This window comes from Haliaeetus leucocephalus, unplaced genomic scaffold, assembly GCF_000737465.1.
Source record: "Haliaeetus leucocephalus isolate CR32 unplaced genomic scaffold, Haliaeetus_leucocephalus-4.0 Scaffold656, whole genome shotgun sequence".
Taxonomy (NCBI): Eukaryota; Metazoa; Chordata; class Aves; order Accipitriformes; family Accipitridae; genus Haliaeetus; species Haliaeetus leucocephalus.
In genome coordinates, this window is record NW_010973092.1 from 682,279 (window position 1) to 702,865 (window position 20,587).

The window sequence follows — 20,587 nt, forward strand, 5'->3', positions numbered from 1 at the left end:
ACAGATATTGCTCATGTGTACTAGTGTTTCCACAGGTCTGGCTCGATACTGTGGAGGTGCTAATTACCATGTAGACAGCTTGCTGCTATTTTGTTGTTATTAGGTAGCTTACTACAGTGCCAAGCTGATGAATCTTATCTAGAGGAAAACAAATCATCACAATATATTATCTGCAAATTTTAACTCTGGGAAAGTTTTAAAAGATTGGATTATTCAAAACACCAGTGACCTTTGCTGTTTTAAAATAAATAACTAGAGGCACTTAAGGAGTAATTAGTTGCTTTATATTTAAAAAAATTAAAATGTACTGTTGACAAATAGGCAGAACTATGTATCTGTAAATATTGAAGTAAGGTAGTAAGGTGCAAAGACGGTTCGCCTGCTGGGAAGATAATAATTCAGCCATGATACTAAGTCTCTGTGACCCCTTGCTTAGACCAGCCAAATACATTCCTGTGTGGATCTGCACTTGGATCTGAGCTCATGGGAGCTGCGCTCTGGTCTGCCTTTACCTCCCAGCTCACAAGAACCGTTGGCTGGAGAAGCATCAGGTGAAGGTACAGAAAATTACACGACCCCCCCAATGTATGTTGGTTTCCTTACGTACATATAAGCTGATATGTGGTGCTGGAGATGGGGAAGAGTGACAATGGCTGCCGAGTGCCCCAGTGATCCTGGCGCAGGATAATAAGATGCACTGACCTACAGGGAGAAAGAAAACAATAAATTAATCTGAACATAGACTTATTTTAGCCACTGGAAGAGCAGCCAAAAACATTTGACAGGCTTCAGCCACCCTTAAAAAAAACCCCAAAGACACTTCAGGAGGAAGAAGAGTTTGGAGAATTTGACAAAAAAAAAGATGACCAGGCATTAAGAGGAAGATTCATGGTCCTTCCACTTCAGCACCAAGATGCTCTCTAGGGTGTGGCTTGGTTGGACTGATGGTGCTTATCCTGTCCTGTAAATAAGGACCTTGTTGTGATGGGTAACCTGGTATGTGAGGATGCTGTCAGAACAACAATGAAATGAGATAAACACAAACTAACCTAATTGTTGCTAATATATATGAGATCCACTCGAGTGGGGAGATGCTCCGTCGCCTCTCTCCTTGCGCTCAGTGTTTTCTCACCTCTTTTTGCTTGGCTCTGAACAGGGTCAGTACCTTTGATTCACTCGCTGTGTCTGGTGCTTGCTTCAGGAAGGAAAAGGAGTTTGGGAAAACTGCATTTCAAGCCCAGACTTTGCTAACCAGGAGGAGACCATCGCGTCTGCCAGGTGAGGACTGGTGTAATCATGGCTGTTTCACTTGTTATTTATTTAGCTCCAGCTGGGAGTACTGGCATTGTCTAAACCCTAAATAATATAGTCCTTGCCCCAGTGATCTTTTAATAACTATTATTAAAGCTATTTACCACATCTGTGGCGTCCCGAGGAGCTCCACAGACCCGTGCGTACACGCAGCGCAGACCGTGCCGGGTGAGGGGAGTCGCTGTCTGCCGCGCCGCAGGCAGCGCGAGAGCACAGGCAGAGGCACCTTGCTCAGGTTTGAGTTTGGTTTGGGGTGGCCCCTTTCCCCACCATTATTTTGCATCGACGGAGAGGTACCAGCCACCCTAATGCCCTCTCTGTCCTCTCATGGGCGTCTTTCATGTTCCAGGGAGGAACCTCAGCCCTGTTTCTGCTGTCAAGGTAATTGTGTGCCTTGAACATGCCGTGCCAGACCTGCTGCTGCAGTGGGTGAGCTGCAGCTGCCGAAGGCGAGGTGATGACTCCTTGGACCTCTCTGTTGTCCCGGTGAGGACACGGGCAGCGCACAGAGCTGTTCCCGTTCCCCTGTCCCTCCACGTCTCGCAGGTTGGGTGACATCCACTTGCTTAGGGGGTTTCCGAGGCGAGGTGTGTGCCGTTGGGTTTCCTCTGCCCAGTGTCCCACTGAGCATCTGGCTGTTACCCCCCAACCCCAGAACCTGCCTGCGGGGTGTCTCTGGTTGTCTTCTGAGTTTGGTTTTAGTTACGTGTCCTTTGTGCTCGCTGGGCTCTGGCGTGGTCCCACCGCGGGCAGCTGCCCTCCCTCGTGCAGCACTGATCTCTGCAGAGGCTTCACCTCCACGAGGGGACTGTGAGGAGATGGGACATTTGTTCAAAGGGTGAAGGCCATCCAGTGGCAAGAATAGAAGAAATTGCTGCAAATGCCAGCTTCTCAAGTAAGACCAGTCCTGCTCGCATGCCCTGCAGATGGAGAGGTAAATAGGATGACCTCTCTGAGGCTGATAAACTCTGCACCTCCATCTCCAGTGTACTCTGCAGACTGGAAAGAGCTTCCAAATACCAAGAGCAAGATGTGGAGATGTTTCACTTGGTTGCCGGTGTGAAGGGGGTTAGCATTGCCTAGCTGCCTGATTGAATGAGGGGTAAAAAATTGGTACTAGAGCTATTAGATATGGGATATGTTAAGCCTTTCCCCAAAACATCTGAAGAACATGCAGATAAAACCTCCTAAAGTATATTGGCCAACTATACAAAGTAATTCCACTAAGAAATGCTACTGAAGTGCTTGGTGGAGGTGTAGGTCTAAGTACCTCCTCTGCTCTTTTCCCCTCTGTTGGGGCCATGTCTCCTGGACCACATATTGGTGTCTTCCCCCTTGGTCAGGAGACTTGCGATGCAGGGGGGGGTTATCTGATCAGGGAATTCCTGCCATACCAGAAGAGGAAGGCACTGGGCTAGATCCTGCTGGGAGCTGTATGACAGCATGCTTTAAAGGAAATAGTTTCCTTGCTGGTTGCAAGCTTATGTAGCAGTCCAGGTGCAAAGTCTTTCAATGAAAACTGAGAATTTTCTAGGGAAGGTAGACCCTCCCCTTTCACGTGAAAGCCCAGCTATCTTTCAAATGGCAAAAGCAAAACAATTTAAGCTGAACTTTTTTGATCAGTCCTCGCTGGCCGCCTTGTTTACATCCCCAGCAGCGAGGCAGAGGATTAGCTGGAACAAGGACAACAGCATCACTCTCCTCCAGAGGTGGTCCCTCCTGGCGGGGGGCTGGAGCCACGGCAGTAATACCCTGCGCTTCTGTATCGCCTTGCTTTGGAGGCTCTCCAAGGGCTTTGCAAGCATTAGATTAGCAACGTTTCTCCAGCCCTACGGAGGCAGGGAGGGTTTCTTATCTCCACTTCACAGGCGGGCGGTCCAAGGTCTATTGCAGGGGATGGAGGGAGCAGCGCTGCCACACTGGCACCGCGCGGCTCTGGGGGCTGGGACGGTGTCCTCAGGGGGGGTACACATCTGCCACCTTTCACCGGCAGCATTGGTTTCTGAAAATGGTGAGAACAAGCGGTGCTGCTGAGTCCAGACCCCTTTGCTTTTCTGCTTGTCGCCTGCGCTGGTAGCACAGCAAAGCTGGGGGCCAGGAGGTGATGAGGAGCGCAGGCAGCAGTGTGCTGGCCCGTTTGTACAGGTCTGGCCCGTGGGTTTGGAGGAAAGGATGGCAGCATTCAATCTGGCATCCTCAGGATGCTCTCTTCTGCTGATCTATCCCTTCTAAAGCACAAAAATGTATCCCGGGGTGGACTGCTGTGAGCGAGCAGTTCATCCCCATTTGAAATTCAGCGCTGCGCACACTGAAAGGCATTAGCTGTGTTGTGCCATTGCAGGAGCGCGGCTGCTGTCGGGAGGTGAAAACAAAGTTCCCAGCAAGGCAGGGCAGCTGCAGCAGCGTCCCTGGGGAATCTCAGGCCAGCGGAAAGTCACCAGGCTGGGATGTGGCTGGCAGTCATGCTCTCCAGCAAAGACCACAGGAACTTTAATGGTGCAAGTTGTCAGGGCTTTAATCTCTTATGCCTTTCAAATCTAATTTCTGGTGGTCATGGCTGTAACATGGTGCTGGGGCACTGGCTTAGCAAGGCTTAGCAAGGATCTAGGGGAAAAAAAAGTTACTCACCAGCTCTCCAGTGAATTAAGTTAATTAAAAACCCCCAGCAACTCGAGCTTCTGTCTCTGGACCTGGAGTGGCAGGTCAGCTTCAAACTATCTTTGCATTCCTCATTTTCTAGTCCAGGAAGGGTCAGACCAGGCTTTCATATTTCCAAGTTGATTGGAAATTATAATTTTGTTTTAATAATTTTCCTAATCAAAATCTTTGAAATTTGGGGATTTGGAGTTTCTTCTTCCTGCATTGGAGCAAAATGACAACCTTTTGCTGGTTTTCCTGATGGAACTGTATTGAAAAGTGCATTTCTGGGTGGAAAGCTTAATGTTTTTCATCTCTCTCTGTTCCCCCCTCTGTATGGAAGCAGCGATCCTTTCAGAGCCTGCATCAAAGCTGGTTTTGTATTTTCAACAGAGAGGAAAAAAGATTGAATGAAATAGTTTCCAGCTGTGTATAACTGATTTCAGCATTCACTTTTGCTGATCTCCTGTGAGTGCCTTGGAAGCCCTTATAAGTACAAAGAGTTTCATTTCCTGGCTCTCCTGAAATCCCTCTCTTACTCCATCTCCCTATCTAGTTTGTTGCTGGTGTGATTTCTAGCTTGGCTCCTCTACGGTGCCCTGCTGACACAGGCAATTCCCCGTCGAGAGTGTTCGTGACGTGCCCTGTGGGGAGGGCGATTGTCCCCATTCTGCTCTGGGGCAGTTGGTGCTCTCAGTGCTACTGAAAGTTGGGTCCTGCAGGTTTCAGATCATTTATGACACCGAAAAGCCAAGTGTACTAGACTGCAGATGTCAGGTTTATCAGCTCACTTCAACGAGCAGCAAAGCGTCGCAGCAGCTCTTAGCCAGATGTTTCCTGACCCAGGTACCACCAGGCCCAGGGGAATCAGCTCAGCTGGGACTGGGAAGAGGTTCCTGCAGCTGCTGGTGCTTTCTGCTGGAGGCGGGGAGGGCGGGCGCAGCTCCGCGATGCCGCGCTCCTCTCGCCCCGGCAGCCGGCCTGCTTGCACAACAGGCACATGCACAGACACGGTGAGCCACAAGCCCTGCAAACTGGTTCTGGCTCCCACAGGAGCCCGGCTTGGCACCACGGAGGGGAAGGAAGAGCAGGAGGAGGGCTGGCGGCAATGCCGGCCGCTGCCGGTTATTCCCTTTTATGGGCCGAAATGAGTCCGACTTGTTCCTTGTTGGTGGAAACGCCAGGCAGGCAGGCACGTCGTGTTTCGGAAAGCCCTACAAACAGCCAGCACAGCCTCTTCAGCTGTGCTTTGTTGCTGTGTTGACCCACAGTGCAGCCCCTCCTGCTCCCTCTCCCGCCACCAAGCACCAGCATCGCTGGAGACATGACGCTGCGGGGGGACATGTCACACGCAGGGCGCTTCAGGGCGATACTAATGATCTCTTTTCTCTCCCTCAAACATATGTAGTCTCATAGCTTAGGGCAAGTGTCATGTAACTAGAAGCTACTGGAACATTCCCACGTCTTTTGACCCCCAACTGAAAGAAAGCAATGAGCACATCCATTCCAAATGTGTGGATTTTTTTTTTTTTAAATTACCAGATCCAAATGTATATTCGATATCTGTCTGGCAGCCTGTCCTTGCAGAGGAGATGGATTTAAAGGCTGGGGTGTTAACAGGATCACTTGGTTTCCAGTCTGATCGCTCAGGTTGCTCTGCTGCTCCATCCCCGAGGGATGGCTGACGCTAGGACCCCCCTCCTGCGATCCGAAGCCTTGCTAGCGTCAAACCCGGTTGCAGCACAGCTCCTTTCTTTCCAGCAGGTCTCACAGGGCCTTACATCCTTATCTCAGACAGGGAACGAAACTGGGTCATTGTCTGAAAGGACAAAAGCACCTCCGAGCGCTCTGTGGAGGGCACGCTGCCGGCGAGCGAGCGCGCGCCCAGCGTGCGGAGGCGAGCGGAGGGCTGGGGTGCTGCTGATGGGGCAGTGCCTTTCACGGAGGGAGAAAAACTCCGGTGTTCAGTTGTGGAGCCCAGGGGCTGTGGCTGCTCTCGGGACTTCTCTGGGCTTCGCATGGAGCCCTGGATGGGGAGGTGGACTTTCCCTGCCTCCCAGGGAGGGTGGATGCTGCGGCGCACGTTCCTCCTGCAAGTGATTCACCCCGCACAGCCTCTGTGGCTTCGCCTGCCGCTCGCCATGTTAAGCAGAGGCCTGCTCCCTTCCTGTGCCATCCCTCTGCTTGGCAGAGGAGGGCATCAGCGCTGGCGGCCAGGGGCTGGGCAGGGGGGCACCTTCCACCTCCGTCCCCCTTGCCCAGCCCACCCCATATACCTCACCCTTGCCTGCCGGCTAAGGTTATCCAACCCTGGGCTTGGTCTCCTGGGACAATTCCCACTTAACCAGTTAAATCCTCGCCTACTTCGTTCGCAAAAATTGTCTTTGCCCGCCAGGTCTCAGAAACTCCTCCAGAGAGGCTGTGCCATTTGGGGCTGGCTCCCGGGCGGTTCGAGAGCAGCCGTCGCTGCTCCTTACACAGCGCAGCCGTGTGCGAGCGCAGGCTCCGCACCTGGCTGAACCCCGGTGAGGATTTCAGCCCGGAGTTGGAACGGCTGAGCTGAGCTGTAGACTCAGCTCCATCTGCTGCACCATATTTGTGACCACCCACAAAGATCCAGGCTACTCAACCTCTGCAGACTTACTAGGGAGCACGAAAACGCAGGGAAGCAATTAAAGATGTGATTCAGCCCACTCTTTTCTTTACTATACTGCTAATAATGGAAGACCCTAGCTTGATACTCGTACTCTGGGGCTGAGTTTTTGGGGCTGGCAGTAGGCATGCAGCTGTTCATTACTTCCAAACTTCTGTTTTATCTGGAGTAGTTTAAACCCAAGAAACACAGATCTTTTCCTTCCAGATAATGTTGTGTACATAAAACTAATTGCCATGGAACAACCACGCTTTTGGAGATGCACTGCTGTTTTTCCAAAGTCTCGGCACTTACTATCGAAGCTGAAATTCCACCAGAAGCTGCTGAGCAGGGTGGACCAACCCTTGGGAACAGCATCAGCTCTCATCTCCCATTATGCCTCAATCCTGCAACTTTGTTCTGATCATGAGGGCTGCCTTATCAACAAATTCACTGCTGCAGCTTTTCCATCTGATTAATACTAGGAAAAAGGACAAGTGACCTCAGTGAGGTATGGCCAACATGGTCCAGCCTGGCAGTATGTATCTGGGCTTGGAAAAGAAAATCTCAACTTTGCATGCAGGTCAGTCATTGCAACCCAAACCCAGAGATGGAAAAAGGAAAAGCTGCAACCTGTGTGGCCTGTGAACAACACAGATCCTCCTGCAAACCTCCGGGAGCAAAACTGTTGTTTAGAAGAAAGGAAATTCCAACCCTCCCAAGGTAACACACATTCACTCTATTGCTTCTGCTGTTGACAATAGTTCACACTGAGACGTTTTTGGTAAAATTATATTGGGTTCGCGAGACATGATACCATTTCAATTGAATTATAGTTCTGTTGTAAGGCTTCATTTCCTCTCACATAAAACAGGATCTAACATCCAAGGCTCTTTGCAGGCTATTGCTAAGTACAAAATGCCTGCTGGGTTTTATTGCACAGACACTGAACTACCAGGGGCTGGCTTATTGCTTTATAAAATGTTAGAGCAACCTTGAATATGAAAGATGTCATATAAATCTAAACAAACCCTTTTTTCTCCCATTTCAGATGATCTGTGAAGATTCTGTATTGAGATTTTTAGTCAGAGTGTGAAGAAGGAATGAGACTCTTTTGCCTCCTAAAATAAAGAGCAGATATAGTCCAAAAGGTCAGTCTACATTTATTATCTCAGCCCCAAATTCAGCTTCTCTCAGTACATTCCCAAGTTTATATTGCAGACCGGCAAGGACTGCTGGTAATTGCCCTCCCCTGCTAGAAACCATTCATCTGGATGTGGACAGATGCAGGCAGAGGACTGATTTAGGGTAGGGCAAAGACCCCGATTGCTTTTCAGAAGGGCTGACAGCCCTGATTAGAAGCAGCAGGAGGCTTCTTCATTATTTCTGTAGATGTTATAACGTGGCTGAATTGGTGCTTTTTGAGGAAGCCTGTTCTGTAAGTGGTTTGCCTTTGGAGAAAACTTTGTGGCTTAGGGTACGGTAATGGAGCTCTGTGCTTCCACGACACCTGTGTGTGCCCCAGCAGGCAGAGCAAAGGTTGTGTTTAGAGGTACCCAAACATGTGATCTCCTGTGCTGAAATTTTGGGCTGCATCAAGTTTTTCGATTAAGCCCAATGCTTATCATTGAGGATAAATATTGGAGATGCTGAGGACTCCTTGTATGCTTAAGACTTACCAAAAAAATCAAAACACCAATTAATAAAAAGCACAGGTTTCTACTTTCCTTTTAAGCATGGGGGTTAGATGAAAAGGCCATTAAAGCAATCACTGGCAGTACAGACCTGCTCAGTACAGTGTGGCTTCCTCATTAATGTCACTGAGCTTTTATTTGCTCATAATTCAGGGCCCAATTCTGCAGGTCCTGCCATGCCAGTGCAACTGAATTCTGTGGGAGTTGTTCAGAAAGGTTCATTGTCAAAATAACGCAGGTGAGCATGGCCAATGGCTGGTTTTAGCTTTAATTTTGCAAATGCTGAGAACTGCCTATTTTTGATCTACATTGTTGCATGGCAAACCAGATGTTTGCTTGCAGTGTGAATCCAGGAACACACACGTCTGTGAATGAGCTGAGCCTCAGTTAGCTCCCTTGGAATTCATGTTCCTTACTACTTTCTAAAATGAAAAATATTTTATTTTGCAAGTAAAGAGCTCTGTTTTCTCCCACGCTACACCTGGAGCTTACTGCAGTAGGGCAGAAATCAGAATGGGGATGTGCTTTATCCATGTTTAGTTACTCTGATAACTTAATTTCTCCTTTTATGAATTCCCTTGGGCCCCTGAACTCTGAAGATAGATGTTTCCAATTCAAAAGAAGTGGAAGAAAATCCCAGCAGCCTGATGTGGATGACGTATCTTACTGACACTACTAGTATGGGTGCTTTGTCTTTGCACGTTTGTGCTTTAGCTTTTCAAATTGCTGCCTGCGCATTGAGTGTTTCTACCCAGGATTTGCATTTCGGACTTACACTGCCCCTGCAGCATCCACGCCGCTGCTTCCTTACCTGGAGAGGGGTGGCATAGGGAAACTCCGCTTTCTCGCTGCTCTGGGTGGCCACGGTGGGGTTGCTGGAGCTGATGAGCACAGGGGAGCTGATCTCCAGCGCCTGCCGCTCAGCGGGCGCGTGGACCATCCGATTGAGGGTGTTCAGGGCAGTGGTGATGGAGAACTGCCGCAGGCTCTTCCGCCTGGAGTCGGGCACCTTGGGGAAAGCTGGCGAATCTGCACCTTTTGCTTTGGGAGATGCCGTTCGTAGGGATGCACACTTAAACTGAGGGGACCAGTGGCTTTTGCTGGTCTGCAGGAGTTGCCTTGCAGTGGTGTTTGGCTGGAAGAGACAAAGGGAGATGTGATGGCACATTTCAGAAGTTATGCCTGGCACAGCCCGGCGACTGCTCAGTTTTGCCTTTTTCCTCTCTTTTCTTATCTGGCAGCAGAACTGTGGGCAGATTTCAGATGACGTTACAGGTGATCTTTAAAAACTTGTGGCTCAGTCATTTCCCTGATATGTTTTCAGTGACAAATCCCGGATGCAAAATTACTGATGCAAAGCTGACAGCAAAATTAAAATTGGTTTGAAAAACTTGTTGCTTAGACAACACGTTACTGAGGCTGAGTGCTCCTCCCCAATACTTTACAGAAAGCTTTGTCTCTTGTCAAAGCCTTTGGCTTGCAGAGGTGTAAGGAGAGCTGCCTGACTCTCTGGCAGCGCTATAATAAATTTAACTCTAAATTAGAAGGGACGTTTGGGCACATCTTCCTTTTCCACTTCGTGCTGGCACGCTTGGGTGCGTCTCGCAGCAGGACGTCAAAGCCCTGCAGCCGACTTTAAGGCAGGAGCTCGGAGAAGCCCTCACTGATAGTGGCTTTCCCAGCAGAATTAGATCCACCCAATTACATCTCTGTAGGCCTAAATATTCGTGGCTTGAACCTGCTTCCGTTGAAAAGAACCTGGCTTGTTAACCACTGGGTTTAATGAGGGAAGAGTCAGGCCCTGAGTTTGCATATGGGCAAACAGTATTTCTTGGAAACTGCTGATCCCACAGTATTAATAGCAAAGGGCATGTGGTGACAATGTTTTTTACCGTGATGACTGCCAGAGGAATTAATCATGATTTGCTGCTGACATTAACAAATTGCAAAACTTTGAGATTCTCACCCACTCATGTGAGGCAATGTGCTTGACTCCTGGGATGAACAAGGATGACTCTAACGCAGGAGAGGTACAGGTGTCTCTCAAGTATTATCATTTTAAAGCAGGGATTGTTTTCACATTTCCCTCTTCCTCACTCTTAAAGCAAGGTTTAAAAAACATAGTGTGTGCATATGTACACATATAAGATGGCAATATTGTCATTTCTATATGTAATTAAACTTTAGCCTAAACTGTAAACATTTTTCTGCCTTCTCTAAACACCAAGAGATGTGATAAAATGGGGCACAAACCTAAGTGTCAAAGCCAAGGAAAGCCTTGCATCTCCCAAAACAGACCTACCTTTGCCTTCTCCATAATTAATTTCTATTTCCTTGGTGGCTTTATGTGGCCCTAACTTATTTCTGTTAACGTCAGACTTAAATAAGTAATTACTGAAGCTAAAATGATTTCATTAAATGAAAAAACATTTTACAAAATATATTAGAGCTTCAAATAAGGTATTTTACTAGTGTCCTTTTATAAAACAGCCACAAAGAAGTGCTTGCTGTAATTATGATGATTACAAGTATTAATTTTATTTCTAGGAATTCTTGTTGGTGCCATTTACACCCTGCATCTCAAGCTAAACTGCTGGAATACAATTACTGTCTAGACCAGTGGTAACAAAGTACTGTCAGGGAGCGGGTGGCTTAAAGGGCTCCGGAGCCGGAGCGCCGGGAACGCTGCCTGAGACGCGCTGAGCTGGCGCTGGCGGAGGCTGGGGGTGGCTGGGGGCCATCGTGACCAGCCAGCACCCCTGCAGCCCCAGGATAGCAGCTGGGGGGGCTCACGGGGCAGATCCCTCAGCAAAGAGAGCTACATGAGAGCTGATTACAACAGAACCCGTTAAAAGTGCAATTTTGATATTTTGCCTGAATTTTGCATTTTTGCCCCCAATTTTTTTTCCTTGTTGTGGAGGCTTCAGTCCAGCAAGGGAGAGGGAGAGCTGTTTGCTCGCTGTCTGCAGGGGTGAGAGGCAGTGGTGAGCCGTGCCGGGCCAGGAGGAGGGCTCTGGCCCCGGGTGCTGGCACGTGCCGCTGCCCGGCAGGGCGTTGGGTGGGCATGGCGGAGAACGGGCTGGACCCCCCGCTGCGCGCAAGGTGGGGAAGGTCCCTGCTTTGTCGCCTAACTTTCCCTCTGTTCTCATCAGCCCTGCCGAGGACGGTGATGCCGTCACCCTGAAGGGCAGGAGCACAGTGTCACCAGCCCTCTTTTGGGGGAGAGGTGGGTCGTAGGGGTGAGGATGGGTTCGCCCTGCCGTTGCGGAGAGCAGCCTCGTTCAACAGCTTTGGTGGTGCGTCCCCGTCAAGTCCTCTGGGACAGCTTCTGGTATGTATGCATTCTGAAACGCCAGCTTGTCTGGCCTTACTCAGCGCAATGCTCAAGCTTGTTTTTAATTTAAAGGTGCGAACGTGGCTGAATCGGGACCGTGGACATGAGTCTGACAGTGAGGACATGAAAAGCCTTTGACTTGCTGAATGGTTTCCATTGCGTGGAAATGCCTCTATAATTGCCACGCACACAACTAATAATGAAAATGGTATTTTAGCTATGAACTAAGTGAAAAACCCCTATGTAAATGTTGAGGCAATTGGCGTCACACTGCTGAGAAGCTCAGATCGCTATTTCAGGAGCTGAAATAACCTGACATTGCTTGAGTGCAGGTATTTGAAATACTCTGGAGGAAAAAAGCTAGTTTGTATTGACTGATAGCTACATCTCTTTGGAAAGACCTACATTTCTGAGCAACCCAGCAGAATTAAATCTTATTAACTTTTAAGATGTTTTGATTTCGTCTTTTTAAGGATATCTGCCACGTGTGTGTGGGAAGTAAGGAGAATTTTACAGAAACAAATTTATATTTTTCTCTGTTCTTAACCAATGTGGAAAGTTTGGGGCTAAAATTTTAATACTCTGAGGCTGAAGGGGTCAGAGAAAGCTGGTTCCCACTGGCCAAAACTTTTACACCTGTGTAGAATGTGTGCACAAAGTTTCCACCTGAACCGGTGGAAATTTTGTATTAATCTTGCAGTAAGTGACTCAGCTTTCATTTGTGTGTCTGAAAGTTATCTGCTGGCTACTGCCTTGAAGAATCAGAAGAGATTGCTATGTGGTATTGCACTTGAATCTCTGCACAAATTTCCAGGTGGGCCTGTTGCCAAATTACAAGGGAGGGCAAGGGTACGTGGAGGTGGGGCAAAGCCAAATGTGAAGTAAAAAGGGGGTATCCCATCCAGATGGGAAAGCCAGTGAGAAGAGAAGCTGCTTGCGAAGACAGCTGCAGCGTGCAGCACTCCTGTGAGACCGGGCAGCTGTGGGTTTTTTTGTTTGTTTTGTTTATTTTGTTTTGGTTTGGTTTTTTTTACAGCCAGCTCGTATTTTTGAAAAAAAACTAGATCAAGCTGCCTGCAGCAGAGCTTTGGTCTAAAGCCAGGCTGCGCTGCGCAAATGCAACTCCTGTGTCACCCACCCGAGGCTCCAGCCTCACTGTGTTGAGGTTCCCCTGCCTGCTAGTGCTCCTGGAGGAATAAATCATCTCTTTATGGTGGCTTGCAGAGAGATGGCACTCTCCAGTTGCCCGCCTTGGCTGGCCAGTCACCCCATGCTATGCCCAGCTGGAGGAGGACACGGCACTGGCACCAGCACTGCCTCGAGGTTACTGCAGAAGGGAGTTACTGAAGTGACTGATCCGATCTTCGTCACGTTGTACGGTAACAACCGACCGCTGTCACAAAAGCTGGGGGACAGGAGGATGCTCCTCTTTGCAGAAGCATCTGTTTGTTTTAGATGTGCACTAACTCCCCGCGTGTGAACTTTGCTGTGGGAGCAGAGATGAGCGCAGCCTCCTAACACAAATAAACAGAATGAGTAAGCTGTGAAACAAAGGCAAATAGAGTGAAAGAGAAAAAACAAACGAACGCAGATGGCAGAAAACTGAGGAATATGCCTCCTGCTAATAAGTGAATCCTAATGACAAAGGGAGGATTTCTGGCTGCCTGGCTTCTCTGCATCTGTGCTAGCAAGCTGAGGGCCCATATTTTATAGAGCTGCTGGTGATGTGTGATGCTGCTCCGAACTGATTTTTCTCTTTTAGTTCCTCGCCTTAGTCAGAAACCATAGCTGGCTTTTGGCCGTTTGATTTCTCTTGCCTCCTGCTAGCCACTCCACATCCAGCTCTGACTCCTTGGGGACACTTGGCCCTGGACCACAGCCTCCCTCTCCTGCCTCCTCTTCCCATCCGTGAGAGCGAGGAGAGCATCGCAGCTGTGCTGCCAGCTGGACGGAGAAAGAGATGACTTCTCTGCGAGGACACTGATGCCTCCAGGCAGCGCTTTCTGTTCTGCTCTGCCATGCCTCACCTCATTTTGACACTACAGGGACAGTTGACTTTGCTGGGAGGTGCAGTTACTCAGAAGACTGTGTCCTCTAACAGAGAAAATGCAAACTCTGTAGCCTTTGGGGAATAAAGGCAAATACAGTAAAAGTTCGGATATTGCTCTGCAAATGCATGGCTCCAGTAAGGCTGGGTATGTTCAAGCTGCATAAACGACCTATCCCCAGACCTGGAAGCAATTTTCTTTACTATGTCAGTAGGTGTCTTTTAGAGATCTCCTTGGAGTGTTTTGGCCCTGCGAGCAGACTACCACCATCAGCCGCTCCTCATCCACGACAGCAGCATGGGTGAGAAGCTGAGCCAAGGGACTGTGGTCACCGCTCGTGGCGGGCGCTCGCATCCCTCTCTGGATGCCCCTCGTCCTACACGTGCCCCTATGTGCCTGTGGGGCAGTCGTGGGGGTCTAACTGCTGGCAGCAGTGACGGAGGGGGCTTGGGAACCTTACTGGTTTCCAAAAGGGAGCTCCTATGGAGTCAGGGAGTAGCAGAACACCGTACAGTCTAAAGAAGAAAACAGCCCAGCCTCTGCTGCTGCGGGGTGGTGTTACCTTATGAAACGTCAGGCAGTCCTTGTTTTCAGTCTTCTCCCTGCTCCTCAGGTCAAAGCTGTAGAGTGCTCGGCCGAGGGGCGGTGGCAGGGGCAGGTGCTTGATGACTTGCACAGAGCTGGCTGGGAAAACACCGCTGATCCCGTTGACCTCCCCCAGATACCAGTTCTCATCCAGCTGGCGGAGCAGCACGATGATGTCCCCCTTATTGAACCTCAGCTCCCCGGGGTTGTGCCCTCGGTAGGTGTACAGGGCCTTGGCTCGTGGGACCTGTGGGATGAGAAACAGCCCTTGCAGTTTGCCCATGACAATGATGCTTAACATAGACAGAATTCCCCAAAAGCATTCGTAATTACTGGGAAAAACTTAGAGGTCTAAGGCTTAAGCATGCATTTATTGGGATTAACTACCCACATCCTTTCTTGATGTCTTTTTCTAATGAAGACAAGCTCCAAAATACTTATGCTAAATTTGTATCAAGATGAAAAGCAGGCTGAACTTGTTTAAGAATATTAAGAAACAATTAATGCCTTAAACTAGTCTTCCCGTGGGATCTTACTGCCTGCTATAAGGTTGTCCTGGTTTCAGCTGGGATGTAGTTAGCTGTCTTCCTAGTAGCTGGTACAGTGCTATGTTTTGAGTTCAGTATGTGAAGAATGTTGATAACACTGATGTTTTCAGTTGTTGCTCAGTAGTGTTTACACTACAGTCAAGGATTTTTCAGCTTCTCATGCCCAGCCATTGCACCTGACCCAAACTGGCCAACAGTGTATTCCATACCATGTGACGTCCCGTCTAGTTTAGGAACTGGGAAGGGGGGGGCAGGGGATTCGCCGCTCGGGGACTGGCTGGGTGTCGGTCAGCAGGTGGTGAGCAATTGCCCTGCGCATCATTTGTACATTTCAATCCTTTTATTACTACTGTTGTCATTTTATTAGTGTTATCATTATCATTATTAGTCTCTTCTTTTCTGTTCTATTAAATCGTTCTTATCTCGACCCAGGAGTTTTACTTCTTTTCCTGATTTTCTCCCCCATCCCACTGGATGGGGGGGAGTGAGTGAGCGGCTGCGTGGTGCTTAGTTGCTGGCTGGGGTTAAACCACGACAAAGGTCTCCTCTAATACAATGTCTATTTTAATAAACCCAGGTATTTCTATTTCAGAATGACCAGAGGTCACAGCCGTTGTCCAGCTGACCTGGTGGCTGTCACCCGCAGTGGCCAACTGCGCATGTCTAGGAGAATGCAACAAGAGCAAGGTGAGTGCAGGTTACTGCTCTCCTGTGGTTATCTCCCTGCTTTAACACTGTGTGACCGTGATTTTATTTCAGTCTTTAATCTGGGTTACAGGAAGAGAGGCTTAATGTTATTGTTGTTGCAGTATAATATGAGAAAGACAAGATATACCAAAACCAGAAGAGATGAGGGAACTTTACCATCCTGACTCTCATCAAAATGAAACTACAAAGTTCACTTAAAATAACCACTTTACTGACCCTTATCTATACTAGAAAACTCAATTTAATACACAATGCAACTGATCATTTAGATGGCTGAATAAACCCAGAGTTGTCCCTGGCCTTGGTGCTGTGAACCCAGGCAGTACAACTTGAGGGCAGGCTGAGGAGTGTTTTTCTTGGGAGGAGTGCACATACGCCGGTGTTTTCTGTGCTGTGTAGCTGTTCTAGGTATGCATTTGAGGGGTCCCGTACATTGGAAATCAACAATACTGAAAGGCTTGATCTTTACATACTTGTGTTAAAGACAAGATGGAGATACCTTCAGCACATTTGTTGGACTAGAGAACTGCATCCCACACAAGAGCATCCTAGAACGAATAAGCAACCTATGTTTGTTTATGTTTATTGCCATTTGCAACATCACAGTTGTATATGAAATGCAAAACACTGAGTGTTAAGCTCTGTCCTTCTGCTGGCCCTTCAGCTGGAAATGAATGCTGCTCCTTTAGCTTCTGGTCGGCCCTGAAGTGGTCAGGCAGTTGAACCAGATGATCATTGTAGGTCCCTTCCAACTGAACTATTCTGTTCTGTTCTGTTCTATTCTATTCTATTCTGGGTGTTTGAATGCTGTGAGAAGGTGTGCTACCTTCACAGGACAGGCTGCCAGCAGACTCCTCTTCCCATCATCTCTGCAGACAAGTTAGAAATAAAAGTTGTAAGAACAAATATCCTCATGTGTGTTTGCAAAGTCTTGATCACTTAATGATGTCCTTCTAGCCCTGGCTCTTGCCAGTACACAGCATTTCTATCCCATATGGAATGAGTGGTCCACCCAGTCTCACATCCAGCTGGAAACAGTGACCAACACAAAGTGCTCAGCTCTGCTGCGACAGTGCGCCTCTGGGAGAGATTTCTTCTTTGCTTGAGGCAAACAGTGATTGTTTTTGGCATGAAGTAAGACAGCCATATATATTCTAAACTATTATCTGAACTGTTAGAGCTGCAGATATTGTGCTTTCCTTGAATCATACCAGATTCTCAGCTTCAACAATATCTTGCATTGTGGTTCATTTTCTTTAATCCCTTTTGATTAACTGTTCTGCTATTTCTGGCTGTAGGAGCTTCACTGCAATTGGTAGGAATCTGGGAATAAGGAACGGATCCATTTTCTGGTTTCTGTCTGCTTTCCAAGATGTGGCAGTGTCTCCTTCAAAGGATTCCTTGGACCAAGAGGGGAGTCTTTGAATTTGGGATGGGAAAGTAGTTTAAGGGTCCTGCCTGCCCCTCCTGCGTTGGCAGATGAGATAAAAACCCCAATGAGTGACTCCTGGGCACCTCCAATGGAGGCAGCCACAGCTCTGTGCCTCTGTGGTGTGGGAGTCTGTGCTCTGCCGTAGGGCTGCCTGTCCTCACCCACAGTGATGTCTCCCAGACACAATGCAGCCCTAAATTTTAAGGGGAAAACCCAAATGCTGAGCTCTGTTTCTAGCCTCCTAGCTGGTAGCACAGCTGCATGAGATACATGTTGAGAAAAGGGGAAGCCAGGATTGTCCCCAGCTCTAGAGCCTTGATCAGTTTTAAGTTTGGGATAGCCAGGGACAAGAGGCTTTTCAGCTGCTTCTGTGCCAGTCTTTGCAGATCTAGATTGTCCTTCTACGCGTTTTAGGATTTGTCATGTTGTGTGGGAACTGCAGGAAAAACCTTTGCAGCTGGCAGAGGAGCTCCATCCACGGCAGGCAGAGGAGCTCCATCTGTGGCTGAGTGCTTCAAACTCAGCATGTCTTCAGCTCTGGTCTGCCAGCCAAGATGCGGGGACCACCATGGGGAGCAGGGTCCCATCCCATGAGAGCTCAGCTGTGGAGGTGCAAAGGGAAGCGTGCTGGTGGGGCAATGGGATTTAGGGCTGCTGGCTCTGCATCTCCCATGGACAAAATGTGGATTTTTGTCTGTCAGCTGCCGAGTGCTGTGGCCTTGTGCATAGGATCCTGCATTGCAGTTTTTCTAAGTCATTGTCACCAAACCCCTGCCAACCTCTTGGGAGATGGCACTTTTGTACCAGTGACCCATTCAGGCCTTTCCTGCCTTCCTCTGTGGAAGGAGATAAACCCATTTCCCCAAATCCACCTGTGTCAGTGCCCAGGACTCAGGCAGGATTTCTGCAGAGTTCACCCCCTATCAGCCACTTTTGGCAGGTCAGGAAGGTGGAAGAGAGAAACTCAACCTTAGTTTCCTGAAGTGTGGAAAACATAAAATTTTCCATCGATATGCATTAGGTTTTGGGAAGAGAACATCTTCCAGCACTGCCAAACACTGATGCTTGGTAGGAAAAATGACCAAGAAAAGAAAAATTTTGTGTACTGTGTTTACTTCAAAGCATATGAAACAGGAAGCAATTAGTTTAAGGTTTACTTCTAATTAACTCATTTTGTCTGTTAATTTGTGCTAAGAGTAAACACATGCACTTGGCTTAGTAACACTGAAAGTACATTGCTGGAAAAAAAGAAAATTATGAAAGTGAGACTCAGGCCAGCTTTGCTCTCCCTCAGTCCTTTGAGCTCGTGCGGGAACTAGGGACCGTGTCAGTGCCAGGACCACAGAAACTTGCACTGCAAACGCATGCCTGGACGTATGCACTTCCTCATGCAGAAAAACAGACTGTGGGAACAGAGGATTATGGGAGGGCTAGTTCTTCCGAAGGACTCAGTGACAGACTCTCTGGTGTTAAATGAGGACAAGGAGCACAGAAAGAGACCTTTGATTGCCTCAGGAGCAACCAGAAAACAAACAGGACTCGTGCAAACTGCAAAAACTGCATGTAAAGGAGGAGCACAAACATACAGGGATGATGAGAGAATGGATGCACAGCAAAACAAAGCAAAACATAAAAGGCATCAAGAACGAGTTATGGAAATATATTAAAAATAAGAGAAACTCTGAAATGAAATGTGCTTCTATTACTAACTGGGAAAAGTGAGCAAGCAATGGGGTGCTGAGAGTCTGAAATACTCTTTCTTCGGGAAGAAAAAGGATGAGACAGGAGGGCAGGCCAGAATAAATAACTGAAAACTAGGTAGGATAGGTGTGTTTGTGCCATTAGGGCTGGCTGAAACTCACCCCTCCTTGCTTGGATGGATGGGCTGTTTCTTCCTCTAACCGTGGTCACAGCCTTCATTTCTTCACCTCCTCTTTAATGCTTTCCTCCCACTTCCATGCCCTTTCAAATCTCACAGCCCATTCTGTTTTCAAGTTTCCCTCTAAGCCTGGTTTTCTTTCCCATTGCTGTTTCCTGGAGCTTGCAGTGACCATTGACATAATCTCACCCCTCACTTCAGAGAGCAGAGCACTTGTATTCACTTGTTGAAATTTGTTGCAAAAGTTTTGTGGGTCTGAATGAGTAACAGTTAATATTAATGCTTACATGCTTCTTTAGCACCTAAAACTATTCAGAATTTTGGTCTTTTGGGGCTTGCTAGTAATTTTGAACACTCACAAGGTAACATTGGTGTATTCCTTCATGGATGTTTTGTCAAGGAATTATTATAATGTTGGTTGTCCTTTGATCTGTACCACTTATTTGCTGCTAAAGTTCCCTGTACTTCAGGGAAGAGCTCTGTGGCTCTCCGTACTCGGGATGGGGAGCGGGAGAAGCTGGGAGCTTCCAGCCTGGGTGCAGGCTCGGGGTCAGCATGGAGCACAGGACCCCCACGCCTCCCGCCTGCCCTGCGGAGGGACAGGGCAAGGAAAGCGGTTCTTGTTTTCCACAAGCCTCAATTAAAACCGCTTCAGAATTAAGTGCTTCAAAGGGATGGGTGGTATGAAGAGACGTTGGACTGTATACATGTTTCTGTTGTATAATAAGGAAAAACTGTAATCACGCTGGACTGTTTCAGCACTTGATGACTGATGTTTTCAAAAATCATATGTTTTTGTAACTGCCAAAATATTTTTTCTAATATTTTAATACTCTGTTAACAGCAAAAATCTATGTAATTTAAACAAAAGGAGAAGGATTGAAAAAAGCCATAGCAATACAAAGCATTTTCTTTTGCAGCCAACTGAAATTAACTTGAAATTAAGTTTTTCAAGACCTTCTTAAAAAAAAAAAAATCATTCAATTCAAGTAATTTTTTAAGGCTCAATTCAGTTTTTTCCAAAGTCTGTCTTTGTTTTAAAATTTTGTTTGTCTCTTCAGATACTCAGCCAAAAATATCCTATTGATTTCCCAACTTTATTTAGGACATAAACCAAGCCTTTATCTACCCACATGGAGCAACCAATGTGGTTTTTACTGTACAGGGCGCTTTCCTGCTTTGCAGGCCTTTCACAAAATAAATCTTCAAGCTGAAGTTTTCAGAAAGATGTACATCAGGGTCACTGTTTTTTAACATATTCATAAGATGTAGGAAAGACAAAGAAAAGCTGCTAAACCACTGCACAGCAAACCACCCTGCTGAGGCTGGGGGAAGCCAGCAGAAACCCTCTATGGGCAGCTGATCTCATGGCTTATCATTCCTCCTGGTGCTAAAATACAGGCAGCTGCGGGTGTATCTCAAATCTGATTTCTTTCTCAGGCTTTGGCTGGTTTCTTTCCTCTCTTGGATGTATAAGATCCTCTGCAAGGCATCTGTTTTGCTTTATTTAAAGTAGGTTAATTGCAATGGCAGAAACTGGGGTGCTAATTAAACCTGGCGATAGAGACAAGGTGTGCCTGGAGGTAGCTTGCTCCAGGCCAAGGGCAGAGGGAGAGGCTTTCCCAGGCGAGGATGCAGTCCTGGGCACGGGGCAAGAAGGGACCTGGTTTGTTTTGATGGATTTTCCTCCTGTTAGCATGTCCAGTTGCTTTTTGTTAATCCAAGGCAGCTTTTTATTTTAGTGGGGTGGTAGTGGCAGCAAAATGTTCAGCCAAATAT

General features: G+C 47.8%; 1 protein-coding gene across 1 annotated transcript in view; it reads right to left on the reverse strand.

Moving 5' to 3' along the window:
- The window catches only part of SH3RF2 (SH3 domain containing ring finger 2), a 43,765-nt gene that overhangs the window by 9,014 nt on the left and 14,164 nt on the right, over window positions 1-20,587 (reverse strand). Inside the window, 5 exon segments of the mRNA XM_010578782.1 lie at window positions 608-702; window positions 9,086-9,414; window positions 11,369-11,415; window positions 11,417-11,454; window positions 14,219-14,488. Coding sequence (XP_010577084.1) covers window positions 608-702; window positions 9,086-9,414; window positions 11,369-11,415; window positions 11,417-11,454; window positions 14,219-14,488 — 779 coding nt within the window.